This window comes from Panthera uncia, chromosome X, assembly GCF_023721935.1.
Source record: "Panthera uncia isolate 11264 chromosome X, Puncia_PCG_1.0, whole genome shotgun sequence".
Lineage (NCBI taxonomy): Eukaryota > Metazoa > Chordata > Mammalia > Carnivora > Felidae > Panthera > Panthera uncia.
The window spans coordinates 102412546-102436357 of NC_064817.1; the positions used below are offsets into that span (position 1 = coordinate 102412546).

A 23812-nucleotide genomic window follows, 5' to 3' on the forward strand; every position below is an offset into this window, starting at 1 on the left:
CTTGAAAAATTACCTTATAGCCTATTGTCTTCCTGTAATAAAGAATTTCCTTTTCCAGGAGCTCAAACAAACGTGGTGGGAAAAACTGAAAATCCTGAACATTTGGCTGCTTTGGAGGTCGGGGAGCCTATGGGGGGAAATGCATTACACACATATTTGTTTTCAGTACATGAAGTGAACATACTTATCTTTAACTATTTCTTTAATATATAGAAAAATAAATATAATAAGTCCCTTTATATAAGGCTGGGCATACCAGCTACTTTTCTACATTGTTGTTATATTTTAAAGACTATAATTTCACACTAATATAAATCAATCTAAATCACAGACCATGTTATAGGAGAATTCTGCTGTAGAGCATAACAACAGAGCTCATTCTTTTTTACCTTTGGAACCTTTGGCTCACTGACACGTAAAGCCTCTCTAAAGTAGGCATCCACTGCGTAGTTTGCTTTGCGTTCTCGTTTAGGAGGTTCGATCCATTCCACCATCCCAAGCTATACACAGTAAGAACAAGGAATTTAATTATTCCAAAATGTTTATAAAAAATCAGACACAGCAAAGTTGCACAAGCATGAGAAAACTAAAGCTATTAGGAAGAATCAAACTTGCTTTAGATGTCACAATTATGTATCCCAAGTTCCAAAACCTTGTACCATACAGGCCAAGTTCAGGTTCAAGGATGCTTATCTTTTTCCTTTTTTTTTTTTGTAAATAAGTTTAATTCTTATTAAAAAAAAAACCTAGTTCTTCCTTAATAATTGGGAAGAATTTGCACAATCAGATTAGTATTTTATGTTAAAATGAATACACAGTATCTAATACAGATGGAAGACTAACATTGATTCTGGTGACTGTGTCAAGTGTATGAATTAGAAATAGCTGAATGGAGTATGATGAATATCAACACAACAGGCATGTGTCCCTTCTAATCAAGAGTTAAGTAAGGTCTTGGGGCACGTGGGTGGCTCAGTCAGTTGAGCATCCAACTTCAGCTCAGGTCATGATCTCACCAGCTCATGAGTTCAAGCCCCAAGTAGGACTCTGTGCTGACAGCTCAGAGCCTGGAGCCTGCTTCAGATTCTGTCTCCATCTCTCTCTCTCTGCCCCTTTCCCACTCGCACACTCTGTCTCTGTCTCTGTCTCTCTCTCTCAAATGTAAATAAACAAATTTTTTAAAAAGATGTAAAATGAAGTAAGGTCTTAGTAAGACAGCTGTGGGAAAAGTCAGTGGAATCAGAAAGACCTGAATTTGAAACCAGGTTCTGCCACTTTACCAGTTGTAGAACTTGGGGAAGATTAATTTCTCCCTCTATGAAGTGGGAATAGTGATAACCTAACTTTAGGATTAAATGTGACCATGTAAGTGAAGGTATTAAATAAACTGCCAGGAGGTAAATGTAAATTATTATTAAATATCCAAAGTTGGGTGAACAATGGTTAGGTCGCTTTAAAAGACTTTACCCCAATATTAACTAGAAAATACAATTTAAAAGCCAATAGGCAAAACTGACAATCCAAAATTCTGGAGTCTCAAGAGATGGTTTTCCAGTTCAGATATTTTTTTTTTGGTTTCAGAGTGTCTATCCTAGTGCCTGTACACAAAAGAGGCCATTAATCTATAATTAATACCACTCTATTTGATTCTATCTGAGGGTTGAGTTCCAACCTTGGTATCCTATTTTAAGAATGGATGATAAACCAAGATGACTAAGATGGTCAGAGATCTATAAACTCTCAGTGTCCAGAGAAGGGAAGACTAAAGACAGACATAATGGTGGCATTCACATATGTAAAAGTCTATCAAGTAGAAGAGAACACAGTTCTCTTTTGAGCCATAAGGTTAAAACCAATGGGGAAAGTAAACTGCTACTTGATATAATTTAACAAATATGTCGTAAGTACCTATTTTATTATTTACAAGTCAGTGTCATGGATACAAAGATGAATAAAATAACGTCTTCCATCAAGGAGCTTGTAAGTCAAATAAGAAGTGTTATGAGAAGCAAAAAACATAAAACAGTGAAATGAACTCTCCCAAGAGGAGTATGATCCCCAACATGACCACATGTAAATAGAGGCTGGATAACTGTCCTACATGCTCTAGATGGGATTTCTTAATTACAAAAAAGGTCGGACTAAATGACCTTTAAGTTATCTTTTAACTCTAAAAGCTTACGAAATAGTATACAGATAGTATACTAAAAGCTTACAGATAGTATAATGTAAGTTTACATAAAGTAAAAATACCCAGCGAAATGAGTTTTGTTTTTTTCCCCTCAACTGAGTTAACGTGAGAGGATAGTAACAGAAAAGATGTTTTATTAATAACCAATATGTTATTTGTCTCAATTGGGATGAAAATAAATCAATAATAATTTAAATTAACTTAATCAAAAGTAACATACTGGCCATTTAACCCAAACTTATATGCAAGTCTAGGTATTCAAATTTGGAATAAGCATTAAGGGTCAATTCCCAAACTTTGAAAAACACCAAATGGTGCTGAATTAGTTTTAGATAAGAGTACATTAATACAAACTAATTCAAGTTGATTTCTTCAGGATCAATGTCAGTCATTATGATTTAATTTACCAGACAGACACGGCTGTAAAGTAATGCAACTGGTTCAACAAATCATATATGAACATCTACCTCATTATATAATTCCCATGATTTATGTACAAACAACATTCTTCTATGTTTTCAATTCTCTTCAAAGGATAATATTAACCTATTTTTTGAACCTATCTAGAAAATATGAAAAGCCAGAAATAAAAGGTAATCTCAAGTCAGAATATTTTTAAAAATCTGATTTGGCCATTCAATTATAAAAACACAAGTCATCATAATTATTACTAAAATTTCTCTATATGTGTACATTATTTTGCTAGAAATGGAAGCACAGGAAAACCTGATGTATTAGAAAGACAAATATTTTACTAAGTCTAATTTTACTCTAAGAATGTAGATATGAAGATCCACTGATATTTAGACTTTTCGCTGTTTAATATTTTTCCACTTTATAAAACACTCTTATTACCATGGAAATAACTGTAAAATTTACAAAATTCATACCACACAATGAGATCTAGAAAACAATTTCTACCTTATGCATGCAAGCCATCACGTTCATCTCATCAGAACAAAACGTAAACAGTCTAAACTAAGATTACAGATAGAACCACCAAACAGATGTAAGTGAAGACACTAAAAACTACCAGAAATAATGATAGCAACAGAGCATTAACAGCATACTAGTTGCAATGCAAACTAAAATGGCTCACCTCTCATTCTTCAGTAAAATCAATATCCAAAATAAGCTTTCTTATTTTAACAAAATTCATTTCTGTGAGTTAAAAATATAACAGCCTTATAGAACAATTTCAGCAAACAAAATGATAAAATTATATTATAACTCAGAAAGTGAAATAAATATCCATGAGTCCATGCTGATATAAATAACTGAGTATATATATAAATGGGAAGGGACAGGTCTTCCTTACAGAAAACTCTCCACTAATAAGTGTAGGAGGAATGAAAGGAAAACAAAATTACTATTAGGCAAACACCACAATAATAACTATTGCAGGCAAACTCCAATACATGCTTAAATCAATGGGTATGTTTGAGGAGTATATTCCCCAAGATATTTATCAAGTACAAAGGGAAAATGGTAACTCTACAGTGAAGAAACCCAGAAGACACCACCTCAACTAAGTGATCAAGGTTAACAGTCCCTACAATACAACACAGCAACATCTTATATTCCCTGGTAAGATGTACTGAGGACATAACATCTCTTCCATGGCATTCTTGCCAAAAAATACATAATCCAATCATGAGATAATGTCAGACAAATCCAAAATGAGAGACAAACTACAAAATAACTGACCAATACTCTTCAAAATGGTAAAAACTGGGAAAGACAAAGAAATACTGAGAACACAGATTAAAAGAGCCTAAAAATATCAGCAAAAAAAATGCAATCTGGGTCAACAGAATGAGAAGACAGGCTCAGAATGACAGAAAATATTTGCAAAACATAGCTCATAAATGACTATTATCCAAAATATACAAAAAACTCCTAAAATTCAACAATAAGAAAACAACCTGATTTTAGGTGTTTTTTTAAGTAGGCTCCACACCAAAGATGGGGCTTGAACTCACAAACCCCAAGAACCAGAGTCACATGCTCTACTGACAGAGACAGTGAGGTGCCCCACAAACAACCTGATTTTAAAAATGGGCAAATGGGGCATCTGGGTAGCTCAGTCGGTTGGGCGTCTGACTTCAGCTCGGGTCATTATTTCACCTTCCGTGAGTTCGAGCCCCACATCTGGCTCTGTGCTGACGGCTCAGAGCCTGGAGCCTGCTTCTGAGTCTGTGTCTCCCTCTCTCTCTGCTCCTCCCCTGCTCATACATTCTCTCTCTCTCTCAAAAATAAATAAACATTAAAAATTTAAAAATAAATAAATAAAAATAAAAATGGGCAAAGGATCTGAAAAGATGCCTTGCCAAAGAAGACATACAGATGGAAATAAGCAAATGCAAATAGGCTGAACATCTTCTGTCAGTGAAATACAATGAGAACAATGAGATACTACTACACACCTGTTAGAATGACCAAAATCCAGAACATTGACAACACCAAATGCTAGTGAGAATGTGGAGCAACAGGAACTCTCATTCACTGCTCATAGGAATGCAAGAAGAGTTGGCAGCTTCTTACAATACTAAACATAAACTTACCATGTACTCTAGCAACCATGCTCCTTGGTAACTACCCAAAGGAGTTAAACACTCTGTCCATCCAAAAACCTGCACATGGGTTTTTATGAGAGCTTTATTCATAACTGCCAAAACTTGGAAGCAACCAGGGTGTCCTTCAGTAGGTGAATGAATAAATAAATTGTAATACATCCAGACAATGGAGTATTACTCAGCACTAAAAAGAAAAGAGCTATCAAGCCATGAAAAAAACAGAAGCCACCTTAAATGCATACTACTAAGTGAAAGAAGCCAATCTGAAAAGGCTACATACTCTAGGATTCCAACTATACAATATTCTGGAAAATGCAAAACTATGATGACAGTACAAAGATCAGTGGTTGCCAGAGGCTGTAGAGACAGAGAAATGAATAGGTAGTGTACCAAGGACTTTTAGGGCAGTGAAACTATTCTGCATGATACTCTAATGGTGGATACATGTCATCATACATTTATCCATACCCACAGAATGTACAACACCAATAGTGAACTCTAACATAAAAGATGGACTTTGAATGATAATGATGTATCAGTGTCAGTTCAATTTTAACAAATATACCACTCTGATATGGGATACTGGTAGTGCAGTAGGCTATGTTTGTTTGGGGCAGGGAGAATATGGGAACTCTTTCCATTTTCTGCTTGATTTTGCTGTGAATCTAAACTTCTCTTTAAAATAAGGCTTCAGGGGTGGTTGGGTGGCTCAGTCAGGTAAGCATCCAACTTCGGCTCAGGTCATGATCTCATGGTTCATGGGTTCAAGCCCCACATTCGGCTCTTGGAGCCTGCTTTGGATTCTGTGTCTCCCTCTCTCTCACTGCCCCTCCCCTGCTTATGCTCTGTCTCTGTCTGTCTCCCTTTCTCAAAAATAAATAAACATTAAAATAAATTTTTTTAAATAAAGCTCCATTTTTAAAAATTGCAATGTTGAGACCCTGGATTGTATTTCCTGGAACAGAGAAAGAACATTAGGGAGGAAATGTGTTTTTTTCCTGGACTTGATAATTGTACTATGATCATGTAAATTGTTAACATTAGGGGAAGCTGAGTAAAGGATACATGTGAACTCCATACTATTTTTTGTAATAAAGTCTAAAGTCATTTAAAATTTAAAAAAATTTAGGGGCACCTGGGTAGCTCACTCAGTCAAGCATTTAACTTCAGTTCAGGTCATGCTCTCTCTCACAGTTCATAGGTTCGAGCCCCACATCAGGCTCTGTGCTGATAGCTCAGAACTTGGAGCCTGCTTTGGATTCTGTGTCTCCCTCTCTCTGCCCCTCCCCTGCTCACACTCTTTCTCTCAAAACTAAATAAATATTTTAAAAATTTTTTTAAGTTAAAAAAATTTTTTAAATTTTAGTTATAGGGGCGCCTGGGTGGCTCAGTCTGTTGAGTGTCCAACTTCAGCTCAGGTCATGGTCTCCCGATTTGTGAGTTCGAGCCCCACATCAGGCTCTGTGCTGACAGCTAAGAGCCTGCAGCCTGCTTCAGATTCCGTGTCTCCTCCTCTCTCTGCCCCTCCCATGCACATGCTCTGTCTCTCTCGGTCTCTAATAAATAAACGTTAAAAAAAATTTTTTTTAATTTAGTTATAGCCATAATTTTAAACAAAATAAGTAAAACTCCCGCTTCCTCAAAGGACTCTTGTTGTCCATGCAGTGTATTACTGTACCCTCAATTTGACAGGGGAGAAAAATGAGTACCCAAAGTCAATTAGTGACACAGTTGGGATTTCAGCTTCAGAATCCAGGAACTCAACCACAATCCTACACTGCTTCTCAAAAACAAGAGTAGCAGTAGCAACAGCAGCAAATACAATGATGAAGATTATGGTACTAATAATAATCTAGCAGAATATATTAAAAGATAACACTTGCATGAGATCTTCTGATTTACAGCAAATTTTACTCCATAGCAGAGCAATGTAAGAGTTAAGTGCCAGTGGTTATTTTATTTTATTATCATTTTAATTTTATTTATTTTTTAAAGTAATCTCTACACCCAACATGAGGCTTGAACTCACAACCCCAAGACCAAGAGTCGCATACACTTCGGACTGAGCCAGCGAGGCTCCCCTGCCAGTGTTTTTTAATAATGGTTATGGGGAGAAATGTTAATTTGAGAGTCTAGTGGTTAAGGTAAAAGGTTACCTTCTGTTTTTCTCTATAATCTTCTCCTTCAAACTTGTACAAACTTTGTTCAGTGTCCATTCTAAAATTTCTCAGAGAAGATTCTCCCATTTTCTGCAAGCGTTCATTCATCTCTGCAGTCTAAAGTTCAATACATTGAAATTAGAAAATTATCACTGAACTGCTTATAAAAATCTGTGGACTCTCTTTAGAAGTGAGGTTTTGACATGAAATATCCAATCGGTTAATTTACAAGGTAAGAATACAATGCTAACATTAAGTGAATATAAATTTAACTTCAAGTATTTTAAATATTTAAATGGTTATTCAAGTATTCTCTATTAGGCTTTCTTTAAAATCTTTTATCACTGAAGATGTAGTCACACTTTGATTTCAGTCTACTCTTACTTATATTTGAAATTATCCATAATTTTTAAAATAAAAGAGATAAATTCAACACAAAACTGTAATAGTCTGAAACAGCTTATTAGACTTTAACAAATGATCCTTTAATATTTCATGAAATGTTCACAAGAGATTTTCATTCAATGCAATTTATCAGTAGATAATTTCTAATACAGTGCAAAAAAATGGGAGTTGTAAAAATGTGGTCCTGATAGATGTGATTAAAAATGAAATTTATTTGGCTTTTAAGTAAATATCAACATCATTTTCAATAAAAATAAGGTATAAGGTCACTCAATTTTAAACTCTACTTCTTAGTGTTTATCGCCAAAAACTAAACTAAAAAACCCTAAACCACCTCTGGGTATCAATCTACAAATCCTTAGAGAGAACAGGAATTATTTTAAACATGCATTTGAAATGATGCAAATACAAGAAGCATGCCAAAGTATGTTGATATTAAAGCAATTCATCATGAAAACAAATGCCATTTTAACGAACCTTCTTTTCCCCTCTTTCTAGGAGAGTTGTAATATCTTCATCTGTCAGCTCACTTTCTTTAGAAGCAAAAACATGGGTGGCTCCATGACGTATCATTTGCAACATTTCCTCTTTTGCCAGCTTATTAGACTGTTGGTCAATGAGTCTTCCTAATAATAAAAGTTGTGTATTTTCAATTATATTCCAGAGAAAGCACAGCATCATAGTTCTAACCAGACACTACCACATTTAACCATAAGTCAAGCTTTATGAGAAAGAACAATTAATGAACTTTAAAGTTATATTAATGAACAGCCCTACCAATTTTTCTTCTACCATACCTTCTATTTCAATAGAAGTTTTTCTGTAAAACTCTAATTTTTAAAAAAGGAAGAACTTCTAAGCTATGCCTCACTGACATTTTAATTGCTTCCAAAAATAGTAAACTATCCCATAATTTATTGGGATTTTGAGTGCAAAGCTATTTTGCATCTTTGTACTTCTGAAATTAAATTTCTTTATCTTAAAATGTGAGTCACACTGACAGATGTGACTCTAAAACTCAGAAGAACAGAAATATTTTTTCATGTTCAAACTTCATTTTTCAGATCAAAATTTCTTTCCACCAACAGGCACTCTCTAATACCTGCTTAAAATGTTTTAACCTAGACATTTTAACTGCTGCTTAATATCAGAATCTTCAGAAGACATGCCATTGGCATTCACCTAGAAGGTAGTGATGTTCAACTATCTACTCCATATATTACTGAATGCAAGGCTTTAAATTAGAAAGATTTAAATTAGCACTTATTTAAAAAAAACTGACTTTTTTCCTCTAAATTTGCAAATTTTTGTCAACTTTAAAAGTAATCTCCTTTAAAGAAAATTGCATGTGTTTTTGCAAAAAAACACCTAATTAAGTTTATATGTTTAAATACCTTGTTGTATAACAATTGAGTCAAGTCTCAGTTTTATCTCTGCTCTTTCTACAATCCTTTCTTCAACAGTGTTGTCAGTGATGAGACGGAACACACGTACTGGCTTCTTCTGACCAATACGATGTGCTCGATCCTAGTAGAAAGAATCCTAATGTAAGACATTGGGCATTCTGGATAAAATATATAGTATAGCCATCATATGCTATAAAATGCTGGATATAAAATTAGTTTCTGAGCTCTCTTTTTAAAGAGCTTTAAAAAGCTCACTTTTTTTTCAACATTTATTTATTTTTGGGACAGAGAGAGACAGAGCATGAACGGGGGAGGGGCAGAGAGAGAGGGAGACACAGAATCGGAAACAGGCTCCAGGCTCTGAGCCATCAGCCCAGAGCCTGACGCGGGGCTCGAACTCACGGAGTGCGAGATCGTGACCTGGCTGAAGTCGGACGCCCAACCGACTGCGCCACCCAGGCGCCCCAAAAGCTCACTTTTTAAAGAAGGATGATGAGGGGTGGTGGTGACTCAGTCGGTTGAGTGTCTGACTCTTGATTTCAGCTCAAGTCATGATCTCACAGTTCATGGGATCAAGCCCCACACTGGGCTCCACACTGATAGCACGGAGCCTGTTTGGGATTCTCTCTCTCTCTCCCTCTCTCTCTGCCCTTCCTGTGCTCACTCTCTCTCTCAAAAGCAAATAAGCTTTAAAAAAGGAAGATGATGAATATTAAGAATATCTACAGATCACTGTGACCAAAAAAATCTGCAAATATTATACTATACCATTAATGGAAAACTTCCAGAAAGACAACAGCCAAAGCCCCTGTAAGATGAGGACTAGAGGGAGTTTATTAAATAAATTTAAGCCACTAAATACAAACATCTTCCCCACTAGCAAGAAATTTTGTGAGGGGCAAAGTAATTATCAAGGGTTGCTGTGGTGGCAAAGTTAGCTTTATCTCATCATCATGCAGTTCCTTCTGTTTATGGAGGCAATTCAGGGATGTAAAGGGTCATAAAAATTAATGGTATATTAAAATCCTTACTATATAATGGTCTAGAATTAGTCCTATGATTTATAGTTGTGAAAGGTGACAGATGGCAAGTACTGATTATATAAAAACAGCTAGGGAAGTGTCTTTAAAACACAGAAGCTGCTAGGGGTGCCTGGGTGGTTCAGTTGGTTAAGCATCCGACTTCGGGTCAGGTCATGATCTCATGGTTCATGGGTTCGAGCCCCACATCAGGATCCGTGCTGATAGCTCAGAGCCTCGAGTCTGCTTCAGATTCCGTGTCTCCCTCTCACTCTGCCCCTCCCCCACTCGTGCTCTGTTCCTCTCTCTCTCTCTCTCTCTCTCTCTCTCAAAAGTAAATGTTAAAAATAAAAATGTCCTGATGGTCAATATGTTTCAATTCTCTATTATAAAAAAAAAAGAAGGTGGTGGGTGCACTCCTGAGTTTTGGTCTCAAAAAATATAAATACAAATATATAAATAAATTTTTAAAAAAGGAAGAACTTGGGGCGCCTGGGTGGCTCAGTCAGCTAAGCGTCCGACTTCAGCTCAGGTCACGATCTCACGGCCAGTGAGTTCGAGCCCCGCATCGGGCTCTGTGCTGACAGCTCAGAGCCTGGAGCCTGTTTTGGATTCTGTGTCTCCCTCTCTCTCTGACCCACCCCGTTCATGCTCTAGCTCTCTCTGTCTCAAAAATAAACGTTAAAAAAATTTAATAAAAAAGGAAGAACTTCTAAGCTATGCCTCATTGACATGACTTTAATTGCTTCCAAAGAGAATAAATTATCCCATAATTTATTGGGATTTTGAGTGCATAGCTGTTTTGCATCTCTGTACATCTGAAATTAAATTTCTTTATCTTAAAATGTGAGTCACACTGACAGATGTAGCTCTAATTTAGTAAATGACACCATGATGAAAAGGAAGAGAAATAGCTCCTTGAAAAATTTTTTAAAGGGTAGTTTAGTTTTGTTTGAGAAAGAGAAAGAGTGTGTGTGTGCACACATGCAAGCAGGAGAGGGGCAGAGGGAGATAGGGGCAGAGAATCTTAACCAGGTTCCAAGCTCATCACAGAGCCGGATGCTTAACCAAATGAGCCACCCAGGTGCCCCAAAAGGGTAGGATTGTTTCTAATGCTATCCTTAGGTAGCAAACATTTTCCTGGAATATATTCTTTTGTTACCTTTTTACCTCCTCACCTCAAATGTTTTATTACAAAAGGTAAAATCATATCTCTCCCAATTTCAGTGCTAAGGATTTTAATATATTTACATATTAAGCAGAATTAATACTGACAGATTGACTTTTTAACCCTTTTCATTAAGACGTACGTATATGTCCCCTTCAATATTCAGGAGTGGGAAAAAATATTACTGTTTCATGATAAAAGTCAAAATAAACACACAAATACTATCTATCATTGGGTCTGGGGTATATGTGTGTTTGTTTTTGTTTCCTTTTTTGTTTTGCAATTGGCACAGCATCTTTTGTTTTCCAGGATAATCTATTTCAACATCTTGAAAACCTCCCAAAAAATAGTTACCCTTTTATCATTATTTACGTCTGTGCTGTATATATTAACAATAATATTCTGAGCTAAGATAAATTTCTGGCGTCATTGAAGATTACTAACCATAGCTTGTAGATCAACCTGTGGATTCCAGTCTGAATCATATAGTATAACCACATCAGCACTTGCCAAGTTAATTCCGAGACCCCCAGCTCTGGTACTCAGCATAAAGATGAATTTGCTACTATTAGGAACATTAAAAGCCTCTATTGCTTCCTTTTTTAAATTGACATAGGAGATGAAAGAAAAAGAGAGAAAAAATAACATTTTATTACCACAGTCCTTAAGAAAGAAACATTTTTAACATGCATATACAAAACCCCACTTTATAATATTCTTCCATCTCAAAAATATTAAAGCAAATGCCTATATATTGTACTTTGTGAATTACTGTAGAAAGTATATTACATAAAGTTCCTAATCTTTAGAAGCTTACATCAATAGAGACAAACTCAGAACAACTGCACAAAGTAATAAATCTTTTATTTAAAGTAATAGTGAATATGTTTTAATTGACAGCTGAAAAATATCTAGGAAGTAAAATGTCAGCTATCTCAACTTCATTCCCATTACTTTATATAGGATTAATAAGGAAGGTATAGTTTAGAAGATCAGCCAAGAGAGAAAAAGGTTCAGGATGCAAATGAGAGCAACGGATAAAGGGGAGGCTAAGTAGATTTATTTCCGTATCATGAAAAGGGGTAAACAGGGAAGTAATGAGGAAATTCAGGATGGTAATCCAGGGATATTTAGTAAAGAGTTTTAACAATTAATGGGATGCTAACATCTGAACTATATAAAGATCTCATACAAATTAATTAGAAAGAAAACACTAAGACCCCAATAGAAAAATGAGCAAAAAGAAAAAACAGACAACTCACAGAAGAACAAATACAAATGGCTAATAAATACAAAAATAATGTTCAATCTCACTAGTAAACAAATAAATGCAAATTAAAACATAATACCATTTTTTGAAGATTAAAAAAATGATAATACTCAATGTTGACGAGGGGGCGGTGAGACGGGCACTCTCATACATTGCTGCAGGGAGTGTAAATTGGTACAACCTTTCTGGAAAGCAATTTGGCAATATGCATCAAGAGTCTTAAAAATGTTCATACCCTTTGACCCAGTAATTCCACTTCTAGGAATTTATCCTAAGGAAATAATCAGAAATGTGCACAAAGATTTATGTATAAGGACTTTCACTTTAGCATTATTTATAATAGTGAAAAATTGGAGACAACCTAAATGATCAACAATTGGGGAATAGATCATTTATAGTACATCCACTGGATATATATTATACTTAAATTGTTTACAATAAATTTTACTACTGATATAGGAAAGTACAACATAATGCTAAGTAAAATGTTACCAAACTTCATATATAGTATATATAATTTAACAGCAATTACTTATATATGTTATATATACAAAAAGAGATTGGCCAGAAATACTTTTATTTTGCAAATTTCCTTCAACAATCATATATTACTTTCATAATCAGAAAATACAGGAAGTTATATTTTTAATGAATGGAATGGCATGGTCAAAAGTTGCAGCAGAGGTGACACTGCCGCAGTCCATATAGCATGTAGAGGGGGCAGTGTAGAAAGCAGCATGGTGTAGTGAGAGGCAATTTGGTGTAGAGGAAATAGCAAAAACCTGGTGTGAATCATTATCATTCATTACACATGTGTTTCTAAGCAAGCATTTAACCTCTCTGAGACAGTTTCAAGTGGAGAAAATTATACCAGAAAATTATACTTTACTGGAATGCTAGGAGAATTCAGTTGGAACTATACATTGCCTAGCTTCAAGTAGTTGCTTGACAAATGTTATATCCTTTCCCTATGACAGTGAGGAGGCCAATTAAGTAAACGTTATAGGAAATGAGTCAGAGAATGACCAGAGTCTTAGCTAGCTGAATTTACCTGTACCACTGAAGGGCAAATCTGAGAACTACTGAAAAAGAACTGTTTGTTAACAGCTGGCAAATGAAAGTAATGAATCAAATATGGTCATTTCCTCCTTACTAGGGAAATAGATGAAATGATTATGTGGGCAGCAGTATAATGGGAAAGGAGGGCATTTCCAAAAAAAAAAAAAACAGCTCTGCTTTGCTGTATCTAAAGTCTAACTACTATAGTTAGTAAACTATTAAAGTAAACTATTCTAGATCAGGGATCAGTGTAAACTTTGAGACACCCATTATTTGCAAATGTTATCAATGGGTAGCAGGTTAACCCTGAATATTAAGAGAGCCTGTGTGTCTGCTATAGGCCCTATCCTATGCTATGAACCAAGCTTCAATAAGTAAGCACACAAGGGACAGTGTTCACTGAAGCTATGGAAGGAAAGAGACATGAACTAAGAGTCTTTGTAGCCTGAGATGGGGCCCTAAAGTTGAGGTAAAAGGCCTGTGTGCAATTTCCTGACAGTGTATCCTGCATGACACAGTTTAAAAACTATACTCACATCTATTATATCCAATGATCCTCACAACATTATCAGAAAAAAAGAAGCCTAGGTATTAACATTACCCTAATAATACAGTTAAAAATACTGAGGCTCAGAGAATTAAACAGCTTGCATATACTACAAAGTGGTGGCGTTGGTGTTAAAATTTAGGTCTTCTGAAACCAAGTTCAATGCATTTTCCACTATACCATGAAATCACAATCTTTGCCCAGAGCAGGAGAATAGACTTAAAAGAGAAGTCAAAGACATAGCCTTGAAGGACCACAGAAAAAAGAAGATAAATTAGCAAAGCCCTCCTCCCCCCAAGAAAGTGCTTTACATTAGACCCATGACATTCAGGAGGGATAATCTAAAGATCTGTTAATAATTCCTTTTGGGAATTCTTACAGGCTGAGAAAGATAATGGGTGCTAGTTAGCCTTCCTCACTAGCTAAGTGACTCATTCCTGTACACCAACCTTTTAGTATTCCAAGATCCAAATGCATGATAAGCACCTATACCTATGCTTATCCACTTTCAGTTTTACAAAATCTAACACTGAGATTATTCCCTTTACAAATTACTGTTTCATGAGTCTTTAGGGTTGCTAATAAACTAGAAAAATCTCAACTGTTAAACTCCAAAATGGCGAGGGTCTACTGTAGGAAGGAAATAAAGAAAAATAAGATACAGAATCAGAAGTCAAAAAGTAGGATGAGAAACAGTAATCAAAAGGTTAGAGATAGCAGTGGTTAGAGGAGGTAAGGGTATAATGGTACAGTGTCCTTTAGATAAGTAAGGATGTCTTTGATGATCTTGAAAAGGATGATTTGTGAAGAGTCAGTGTAATGGAAGCCAAACTGAAGATCTCAGACAGAGAGAGAGGTGTTAGTGAGAAATTCAATGCACCTAGCTTAAAAAAAAAAAAAAGTCAAAGTTCAAAACTACTGAATGATGAAAAATATGGATTAACTGAACTCTGAATTTTTTTTTCCTCACCTCTCTTTCTTCATGTGGGGTTTGTCCATCCAGTCGACAGTACTCATAACCACGCCACATACAATAATCCTCCAGAATGTCCAGCAAGCGAGTCATCTGGCTAAAAATGAGAACCCTTGAACCTAAAACATTTCCCCCCAAAGAGCAAGTTATTCAATTTGTGTAAAACTAATTTGAAACTTACAAAAATAAAAGTAAACATCACATGTAATAAAAATGCATAGTGCATGAACACTCCACAAAACACACACACACACACGCACACACACACAACCTTCAAGGAATGCTATACAGAATTATGCATTGCTGAGTTATGCACTTTTAAGGACTTCAAAACCCTCCACACATACTGAGATTATTTAAAGTCTTCCTTTATTCTGTCCCGAGGATGAGTGATGGTCCACACCACCTTTCACTAGACTATTGCAGTAGTCTCCCAACTAGTCTCCTGTTTCTCATCTGTCATCCTCAGTGGAACCCGCATACTGCTTCCAAGGTTCTCCTTCAAACATAGAAGTCTGATCGTGCCAGCTGACACAGCAAAATCTTCTAGGACAAACCCCTCCTCACCTTCCAAGTGGTCCAAAGTCCTTAAAGCATGCTTAAAAGGCCTTCTATAATCTGGCCCATCCAACTTTCCAGATTCATCAACTACCACTCTACCCAAATACCATAAGCTCTGCATTCCCTATTTTCACACTGCTGTTTCATTGCCCTAGACAATGTTTCCCTTCCTTTTCTCCATGAGTTACTCCTACACATTCTCCAGTGCTTAACTTCAAATGTTGTCCTTGTGAAGATTTCCCCAACTCCCAGTATCTCAACTTACTTATTACTTACTTATTACTTACTCCCAGCATCTCAACTTACAAATTGCAACTATTCCTCTTCACTACACTATGAGTTTCTCCAAGGCAAAGACTGTTGTCTTACACATCTTTGTACACCCAGCCCATAGGACAATTCCTAGCAAATAATAAGTACTCAACAATGTTTGCTGAATGAATGGATGATGAGTAAATATGCAAAATATTATTTATACACAAGTCACTAATACAGTCATTTCAAGTGAATGTATAGATTTGTAACTCACCCTGTTCTTTCAGTTTGGCCAAGAGTTTATCAAGAACTACCATTTTACCACTATTGCTGACAATGTGCTCATCAGTGGTATAAGGTGGGCCAGGTTCAGCACCATCAAACAGGTAAGGATGATTACAACACTTTCGAAGCTGCATCAGAATGTTTAAGAGTCGCATCTTGTCCATCTTGCCAGCAGAGTTTAACACATCAATATCTTTCATCAGTATTTTTGTATACCTAAAATTTTAAACTATAATTAATCATTGATTATTAGAAAGGTTTAATGACATCAAGCAATATCCCTTTGGTGATCAGCATTGAGTCCTATTTAAATATAAACAACAGGTCTGACTTTGAGACTAAATCTGATCACTAAAATCAAGAAACTTTTGAACATTTTAACTTGTACGTTGCCCATAAACCTGTTTCCTCCTGCTTTATCCATTGCTACAAATTGCCATTAGCTGATAAGTATTTAGATAAGTGTATCTGATAATTAACTATTCAATAACTACAATATTTGCTGAAAGATGGCATCTAACTTTTACTTGTTTGAACTTAAAACTATCACAATTTCTTATACCTATATTCATAAGGCATTTTTTTTCTGATCTATAAACGTTTTTCATTATCTTTTGTTGACCTTTACCCAGATGAAAACAGACCTATTTATCCACCTGAACAGCAATTAATATTTAATTATAGTAACAGCCAACTTGCACTGAGTGAAAGTGCCAGGTATCATGGGAAGGGCTTTCTATAAATTATCTTGTTAAATCTTCACAACAACTCTGAGGTATGTACTAGAATCACCCCCATTTTATGAATGGAAATTCAGGCAGCTATGAGAAGTGAAACAGCCTACTCAGGACCACAAAAAGGGACAAAGCCGGAGTTTGGTCTTTTGTCTGAATCTAGAGAAATATACTCTTCACCACTACCCTATACTGGTCTCAGTAGTAGAGAAGTCATTATACATTATAAGGGACCTGATTTTATTTATATAAGCAACATTTTGCTTCTTTAAGCAGCATTATGACATAAGCATATCTAATTTGTGATTCCTTGTGACTTCTCTTGTCAATTTCCTGCTTTGCTTGTACTTATGAAACCGATTCAGCTTCTATTTTTGTAATACCCACAATCGCTATTCTCATCCATCTTATTATTACTTATTATGGTTATTACTATTTTCACTGATGCAAAAAGCAAAAATAACAAACAAACGTGCAAGTGACATCAGCCTCTTTAACCCTGACATCAACTCATAAGCTAAGTATCATACCTGTTTTACAGAAGAGAAACTGAGGTTATAGAATTTGCCCAAGCTAAATAGCTACTAAGAGACGAAGCACTGTATTCAAATACAGGTGTATAGACTCAAGGCCGACATGCTTTCCCAAAAGCTAAATAAAGTATTCACTAATTTTCTATTAAAATATTTGAACTACTTAACTTGCCATTTAAACATAAAATTTAAGTTTTGATCTAAAGGCATAACTGAACCACTAAAAAGTTAAATTTTAATAAATCCTTATACATAAATAAATGCTAATGGAAACAAAATAGCTCACCATTCTCGCTGCATCTTACTCAGTCCCAAGTAAATCTTTATTTCCTTTTTAGGAGGTAGGCTCTTCTCTACATCAGTTTTTATACGACGTAACAAAAATGGTTTTAAAACCTAAAAAGTGACAGTTTTCATAAAAGTTTATAAAATATCTAATATTATAAACTACATCTTTCATTGACAACACCCTAGTGTGAAATTTACTTCCCAATGCATAATCTGAAAAAAATCTGGCATCTACCAATGCCAGATGCCAATATTCTCAGTAAAAAAGAATCAAGTAATGGCCCATTAGAAAATCAGAATGGGGGGTGTCGCCTAGGTGGCTCAGTTGGTCGAGTGCCAGACTTCAGCTCAGGTCATGATCTCACAGTTCTTGGGTTCAAGCCCAGTGTTAGGCTCTGTGCTGAAAGCTCAGAGCCTAGAGCCTGCTTCAGATTCTGTGTCTCCCTCTCTCTCTGCCCCTCCCCCTCTCCCTGTCCCTCCCCCCTCACAAAAATAAATAAACATTTAAAAAATTTAAAAAAAAGAAAATTGGAATAGGGAACCTAAATTAGATATTCATAATTTGATGGCACAAAATACATTAAAAAGACAACAAGATTACTGACTACTGAATAGTCATAAAAGAATCTCTTTTTAAAGTTTGTTTATTTATTTTGAGAGAGACAGAAACTGTGAATGTGGGGGAGGGGCAGAGAGAGAGAGAGAGAGAGAGAGAGAGAGAGAGAATCCCAAGCAGGCTCTGTGCTGTTAGCGTAGAGCCTGACATGGGGCTCAGTCTCACATACCAAGAGATTATGACCTGAGCTGAGATCAAGAGTCAGATGTTTAACTGGGGCACCTGGGTGGCTCAGTCAATTAAGTGTCCAACTTTGGCTCAGGTCATGATCTTACAGTCCATCGGTTCAAGCCCTTCTTTGGGCTCTGCACTGACAGCTCAGAGCGTGGAGCCTGCTTCAGATTCTGTGTCTCCCTCTCTATCTGCCCCTCCTCTGCTCACACTGTCTCTCTCCATCTCTCAAAAGTGAATAAATTTTCTAAAAAAAACTTTTTAATTAAAAATAAGTCAGATGCTTAATTGACTAAGCCATTCAGGTGCCCCAAAAGAATCTTTTTTTTTTAAAAGCTGTTGTTATACAAGATTTGTTTTTTCATTTGGTATAGGAATAATTTTGATGGTAAGGAATATACATTTTTCCAAAAAAGACATACAGATGGCTAACAGACACATGAAAGATGCTCAACATCACTAATCATCAGGGAAATGCAATGAGATATCACTTTACACCTGTCAGAATGGCTCATATCAAAAATACAAGAAATATCAAGTGCTGGCAAGAATGTGGAGAAAAAGGAACTTCATACACTATTGGTGGGAATATAAATTGGTGTAGCCACTGTGGAAAACAGTATGGAGGTTCATCAAAAAAATAAAAATAGAAATATCATATGATCCAATAATTCCACTACTGGGTATTTACCCACAGAAAATGAAAACACTAATTTGAAAATATATATGCACTCCTATAGTTATTGCAACATTATTTACAATAACCAAGATACAGAAGCAACACCCAGATGTTCATCGATAGATGAACAGATAAAGATATATGTATATATGTGCATATATGTGTGTGTACATACACACATGATGGAACGTTACTCAGCCATAAAAAAAAGGATGAAATCTTGACATTTGTGACAACATGAATGGACCTAGAAGGTATTATGCTAACTGAAACAGCAAGATTTTTAAATCTTAGAGGAAATCTGAAGTCAGAGTATGGATCAGAGAGTCACCAGAAGTAAGATAAAGATGTAGGCCTCTTCAAAATAGTTAAATATACACATGAAGAGAAAATGGTTCAATGTTAAGATACAGATAAATAGAGAAAAAAGGTGAAATAATCAGTGTATACCTGCAAGACAGATTCTATCACAAGAACATAATAGCACTACCGTCTATAGAGTACCTGCAATGTGCCAGAAACAGCACCATAAACTTTACAAGACTGAGTAATAAATCCTTATAATACATCCTTAATGGGAATGTGATTATTTCAATTTTATTAACTTAACCAAAGTCATTTTGCCAGTAAGTGGTAGAAGCCGAATTCAAACCAACATCAAGCTGATTCTACCATCAGCTCAGTCTCTGATTAGCTGTTGTGAGCCTAGACAAGTTCCTTAACTTTTCTGAGACTATTTATTCATCCATTCATCAAAAAATTATGATATATGCATATGAAAAGCATTTTAAAATTAGGATAATGATACCTATTTCCAAAGCTGCTGAGAAAATTTGTGGTAGTACTTGTGTAGACCTTAATAACTGTAGATGTTAGTGAACAGCAGATATTATTATTAGAGATCTATGGGAGGTAAAGAAAAGGAAAGAGTAAAAGACAACTTCTGGTTGCTGGTTTGGGCCACTTAAATTTGTCTAAGAGAGGTTCTTAAGAGTTTAAACTGTCTGTGAGACATTTAGTCAGAACGACTCAGAAGGCAGTGGGATATGTAGGAACTCAGCAAGAAATATGGAGAGAGAAACTTGGGAGTTATAAGTAGATGGGTAGTTACTAAAACCACAGGAGTGGATCCCCAGAGAGAGCACATATGAAAAAGAAAGTCAAAGACAAAGCCCTACAAAACATGAAACTTTCAGGGACAGACTGAGAAAGAAAAGCCCATAAAGGAGCCTGATAGGAATGGCCAAAAAGGTAAGAGAAAATCCACTCTGTATCCCAGAAACCAAGTAGGAAATGGTTTCATGCAGGAGTGGTTAGCAGTGCTAAGCAGTACAGAAAAGACAAAATACTGAGCAAAAGGTATACCCTGAATTCAGCAACTGGAAAATGACTGAAGACCTTGCAAGGTAAGTTTCAGTTGTGTGGAATGGATAGAAGCCAGTGGTCAGCAGATTCAAGAGTAAACAGGAGATCAGGCAGTAGACACGGAGAATATAAACTAATTTTTCAAGAAGCTGAGATATCAAGGGAAGAAACCAGAATCACAGCTAGAGACACACAATGTTGAGAGTACTATTTTGTATATTTGTGAGGGTGGGTGGGTATGGGTATGAGTTTGGATTTTAAAATACTTCAGCATGTTTACATGTTAGAAAAAAGAGCCAATATAAAGAACCAGAAAATTCAGTCAATAAGAATGATAAATAATGGGGAAAGGTCCATAAGGAAACAGGAAGAGATGAATGAGATCCAAGGTTCATGCTGAAAGACTTAGCCACTGACCAGAGAAAACACCTCTTCCACTCAGAAAGAAGGTAAACACAGAGGCAGATATCCTTGGAAGATGGATATCCTTGAAGGAGTTCCTACCTAATAACTTCTATTTTCTCTGCTGAGAAAGGAGAAGGGCAGGGAGTATCGTGATAGAAGTCTTGGAGAGATTGGGGAAGGTCTGAAATAGTTGTTATAGGAAACTGGAAAGAATGCTATAGGCAGCCATGTTGAAGGATTGCTGACATCATCAAATCCCAGCTTATGTTACGGAACATGAAATCTGGAGTTGTTCCAACGTATACAGTTGTATAACCTTCTTTATCAGTGTTGAGAAGCCCCCAGTATAGAGCAAGTCACTCTTCTAGTAAATGGTAGAAACAGAATTCAAACCCAGAAGACAGAGACAGTTATAGTATTCTAGTTTAGGGTTTCCAGGGCAGAAATGACAGATGGACAAGAGAGAAAAAGAGTTTGGGAGTATTGGCAAAAGGGTGATTCAAGAGATAGAAAATGGGCTCAGTTCACTGATACAGAAAAAAGTAACCATAGGGGCGCCTGGTTGGCTCAGTCAGTGGAGCATGCAACTCTTGATCTTGAGGTTGTGAGTTCAAGCCCCATGCTGGATACAGAGATTACTTAAAAATAAAAACTTTTTTAAAATTTTTTTAATTTTTTTAATTAATTTACTTACTTTTAAGAGACAGACAGCACAAGCAGGGGAGGGTCAGAGAGTAGGAGACACAGAATCTCAAGCAGACTCCACACCATCAGCACAGAGCCCGATGCAGAGCTCGAATCCACGAACCGCGAGATCATGACCTAAACCGAAGTCGAACACTTAACTGAGCCACCCAGGTGCCTCACTTTTTTCTTTTTTTAAATAAAGGTTTTGGGGTGCCTGGGTGGCTCAGTCAGTTAAGCGTCTGACTTGGGCTCAGGTCATGATCTCGCAGTTCGTGGGTTCGGGCCCCACACTGGGCTCTTTGCTGTCAGCTCAGAGCCCATTTCAGATCCTCTGTCCCCCTCTCTCTGCACCTCCCCTCACTTCAAAATAAATATTTTAAAAAACGTTTAAGAAAAAAGTAACAACAGAAAAGAGGTAATGGATGGGGAGAAAAACAGGGGTCCAAGGACTAGAGGTCTCTGTATGATAACAAAGTACAGGAGTAACAGGAATGAAGGAGTTAAAAGGACATAAGAAGTTGTTATCAAAGAATGGAAAATTGTTGTCTTTTCTTAAGTTTCTTTTATTTTAGAGAGACAACAAGAGCAAGCAAAGGAGGGGCAGAGAGAGAGGGAGAGAGTTCTGCCAGTGCAGAGCCTGATGAGGGCTCAAACGCACAAATCGTGAGATCATGACCTGAGCTGAAATCAAGACTCAGACGCTTAACAGACTGAGCTACCCAGGTGCCCCAGAAAACTGGTTTTTAACAAATGTGAGGGAGTCACCTGGCGATGAATAGATGACAGAGAAGAGAATGGGTAGAGGTTGGACCTGCAACATAACTTAAGCTTTAAAGGAAGAGTTCTATACATGATGGTGGAAAAGCAGTGGCTTAGAAGTGGCATGGGTGGGGGGGGGGGGCATCTGGGTGGCTCAGTCTGTTAGGCATCTGACTTCAGCTTAGGTCATGATCTCACAGCTTGTGAGTTTGAGCCCTGTGCTGGGCTCTGTGCTGACAGCTCAGAGCTTGGAGCCTGCTTTGGATTCTGTATTTCCCTCACTCTCTGCCCCTCCCCCACTTGTGCTCTGTGTCTCTCTCAAAAAATGAACAAACATTAAAAATTTTTTTAATTAAAAAAAAAGCAGGGGTCCCCTGAGTGGCTCAGTCGGTTAAGCATCCAACTTTGGCTCAGGTCATGATCTCACGGTCTGGGAGTTCGAGCCCCGCGTCGGGCTCTGTGCTGACAGCCCAGAGCCTGGAACCTGCTTCGAATTCTGTCTCCCTCTCTCTCTACCCCTCCCATACTCATGCTCTTTCAAAAATGAATAAATGTTAAATTTTTTTTTTTAATTTTAACAAGAAGTGGCATTGGGGAACTAGAAAAATACTGATGCCATCTTGAGACAGGCTGAGAATATAGTGGAGTTCATTTCCCAAAGAGGCTGTCAGAAAGGTTGGGAGAAGCAGTGAGACTGAGCCAAGAGGTAAACCCAAAAGTTCAAACAGATTCTACGGCCGTTTGTTTTCTGGCTGGGTTATATACATTTAATTACTAAATTTTCTTGTCTATTACTTACTGCGTGAAGTCTTTCCACAAGTTTTTGATCACCAAGACAGTTTTTAGTGTCAAACCAAGAATCAAAGTCCTGTGGAGGGGTGGAAATTCTGCAGTAAGCACACAGGTGTTTGTTTGTTTGTTTGTTTGTTTTAATAAACTCAATATTCTATAAATTCTTATACAGTGATACAGCAGTAATTCATTTTAAAAGCACTTTCAAAAATATATTAACCATGATGGTCAATATTATTTACTTATGAAAATAGCTAAAATACTGGAGGAGTTAAGAAAATTTGAACTCCATGATACAGGAACTCCACCAGCAGGGTGTCCTTATAAGACTTTTATGAGGCTTCCCCACACCATAGTAGTATTATATCCAGTTAAAGAGTTAGAGTAGGAGTGAGAATATAAAATTGAAGGCACATAATAATAATAAAACTTTTACACAAACAATAAAAATGAACAAAAGCAAGATAAGGTATACAAACCAATGGATAGCTGAACTTGGTACTTTTTATTATCAATTAATAGCAGTAATGAGGAAAGCTCCAAAAGTCCTTAAATCGTTCAATTCGGTTTGCTGCACTAGCATAACCTTGTGTTAATGATAAAAACAATGTAAATCATACATTTACAAAATATGTTGTTTTTCGAATCACACATTATGAGCTCTTCAGTACTCCCAAATATTAACGACTACAATAATCAAAGATCATTTTAAAGACTCCACCTGCCAACCTAGTATGTAGAAAGCCCTTTCAAAGAAAATTTTGAGCTTGCTGTTATAAAGTCAGCCTATCTCATATCTTAAGTTGTGGTAACAAGGAGATATAGGCAAAGTTTAAAAGGCAGAATAATCTCAAAGAAAAGAAAATCATTTCTCTAAATATCCCCATTTGAAAAATTTGTGCTTAAGAG

The 23812-nt window shown here is 36.4% G+C and overlaps 1 protein-coding gene across 10 annotated transcripts in view; it reads right to left on the bottom strand.

Moving 5' to 3' along the window:
• The window catches only part of SMARCA1 (SWI/SNF related, matrix associated, actin dependent regulator of chromatin, subfamily a, member 1), a 267206-nt gene that overhangs the window by 226152 nt on the left and 17242 nt on the right, over positions 1-23812 (bottom strand). For 8 of the 10 annotated variants that reach the window (XM_049644252.1, XM_049644258.1, XM_049644259.1 and 5 more), the window contains exons 9-19: positions 22911-22979; positions 17428-17537; positions 15864-16090; positions 14771-14892; positions 12430-12465; positions 11369-11521; positions 8726-8858; positions 7809-7957; positions 6924-7043; positions 390-500; positions 14-127 (exon numbers count right to left, since the gene is read on the bottom strand). In XM_049644252.1, coding sequence (XP_049500209.1) covers positions 14-127; positions 390-500; positions 6924-7043; positions 7809-7957; positions 8726-8858; positions 11369-11521; positions 12430-12465; positions 14771-14892; positions 15864-16090; positions 17428-17537; positions 22911-22979 — 1344 coding nt within the window. The remainder of the gene's footprint in view (positions 1-13; positions 128-389; positions 501-6923; positions 7044-7808; positions 7958-8725; positions 8859-11368; positions 11522-12429; positions 12466-14770; positions 14893-15863; positions 16091-17427; positions 17538-22910; positions 22980-23812) is intronic. The other 2 variants (XM_049644253.1, XM_049644255.1) reach the window with 1 other exon arrangement.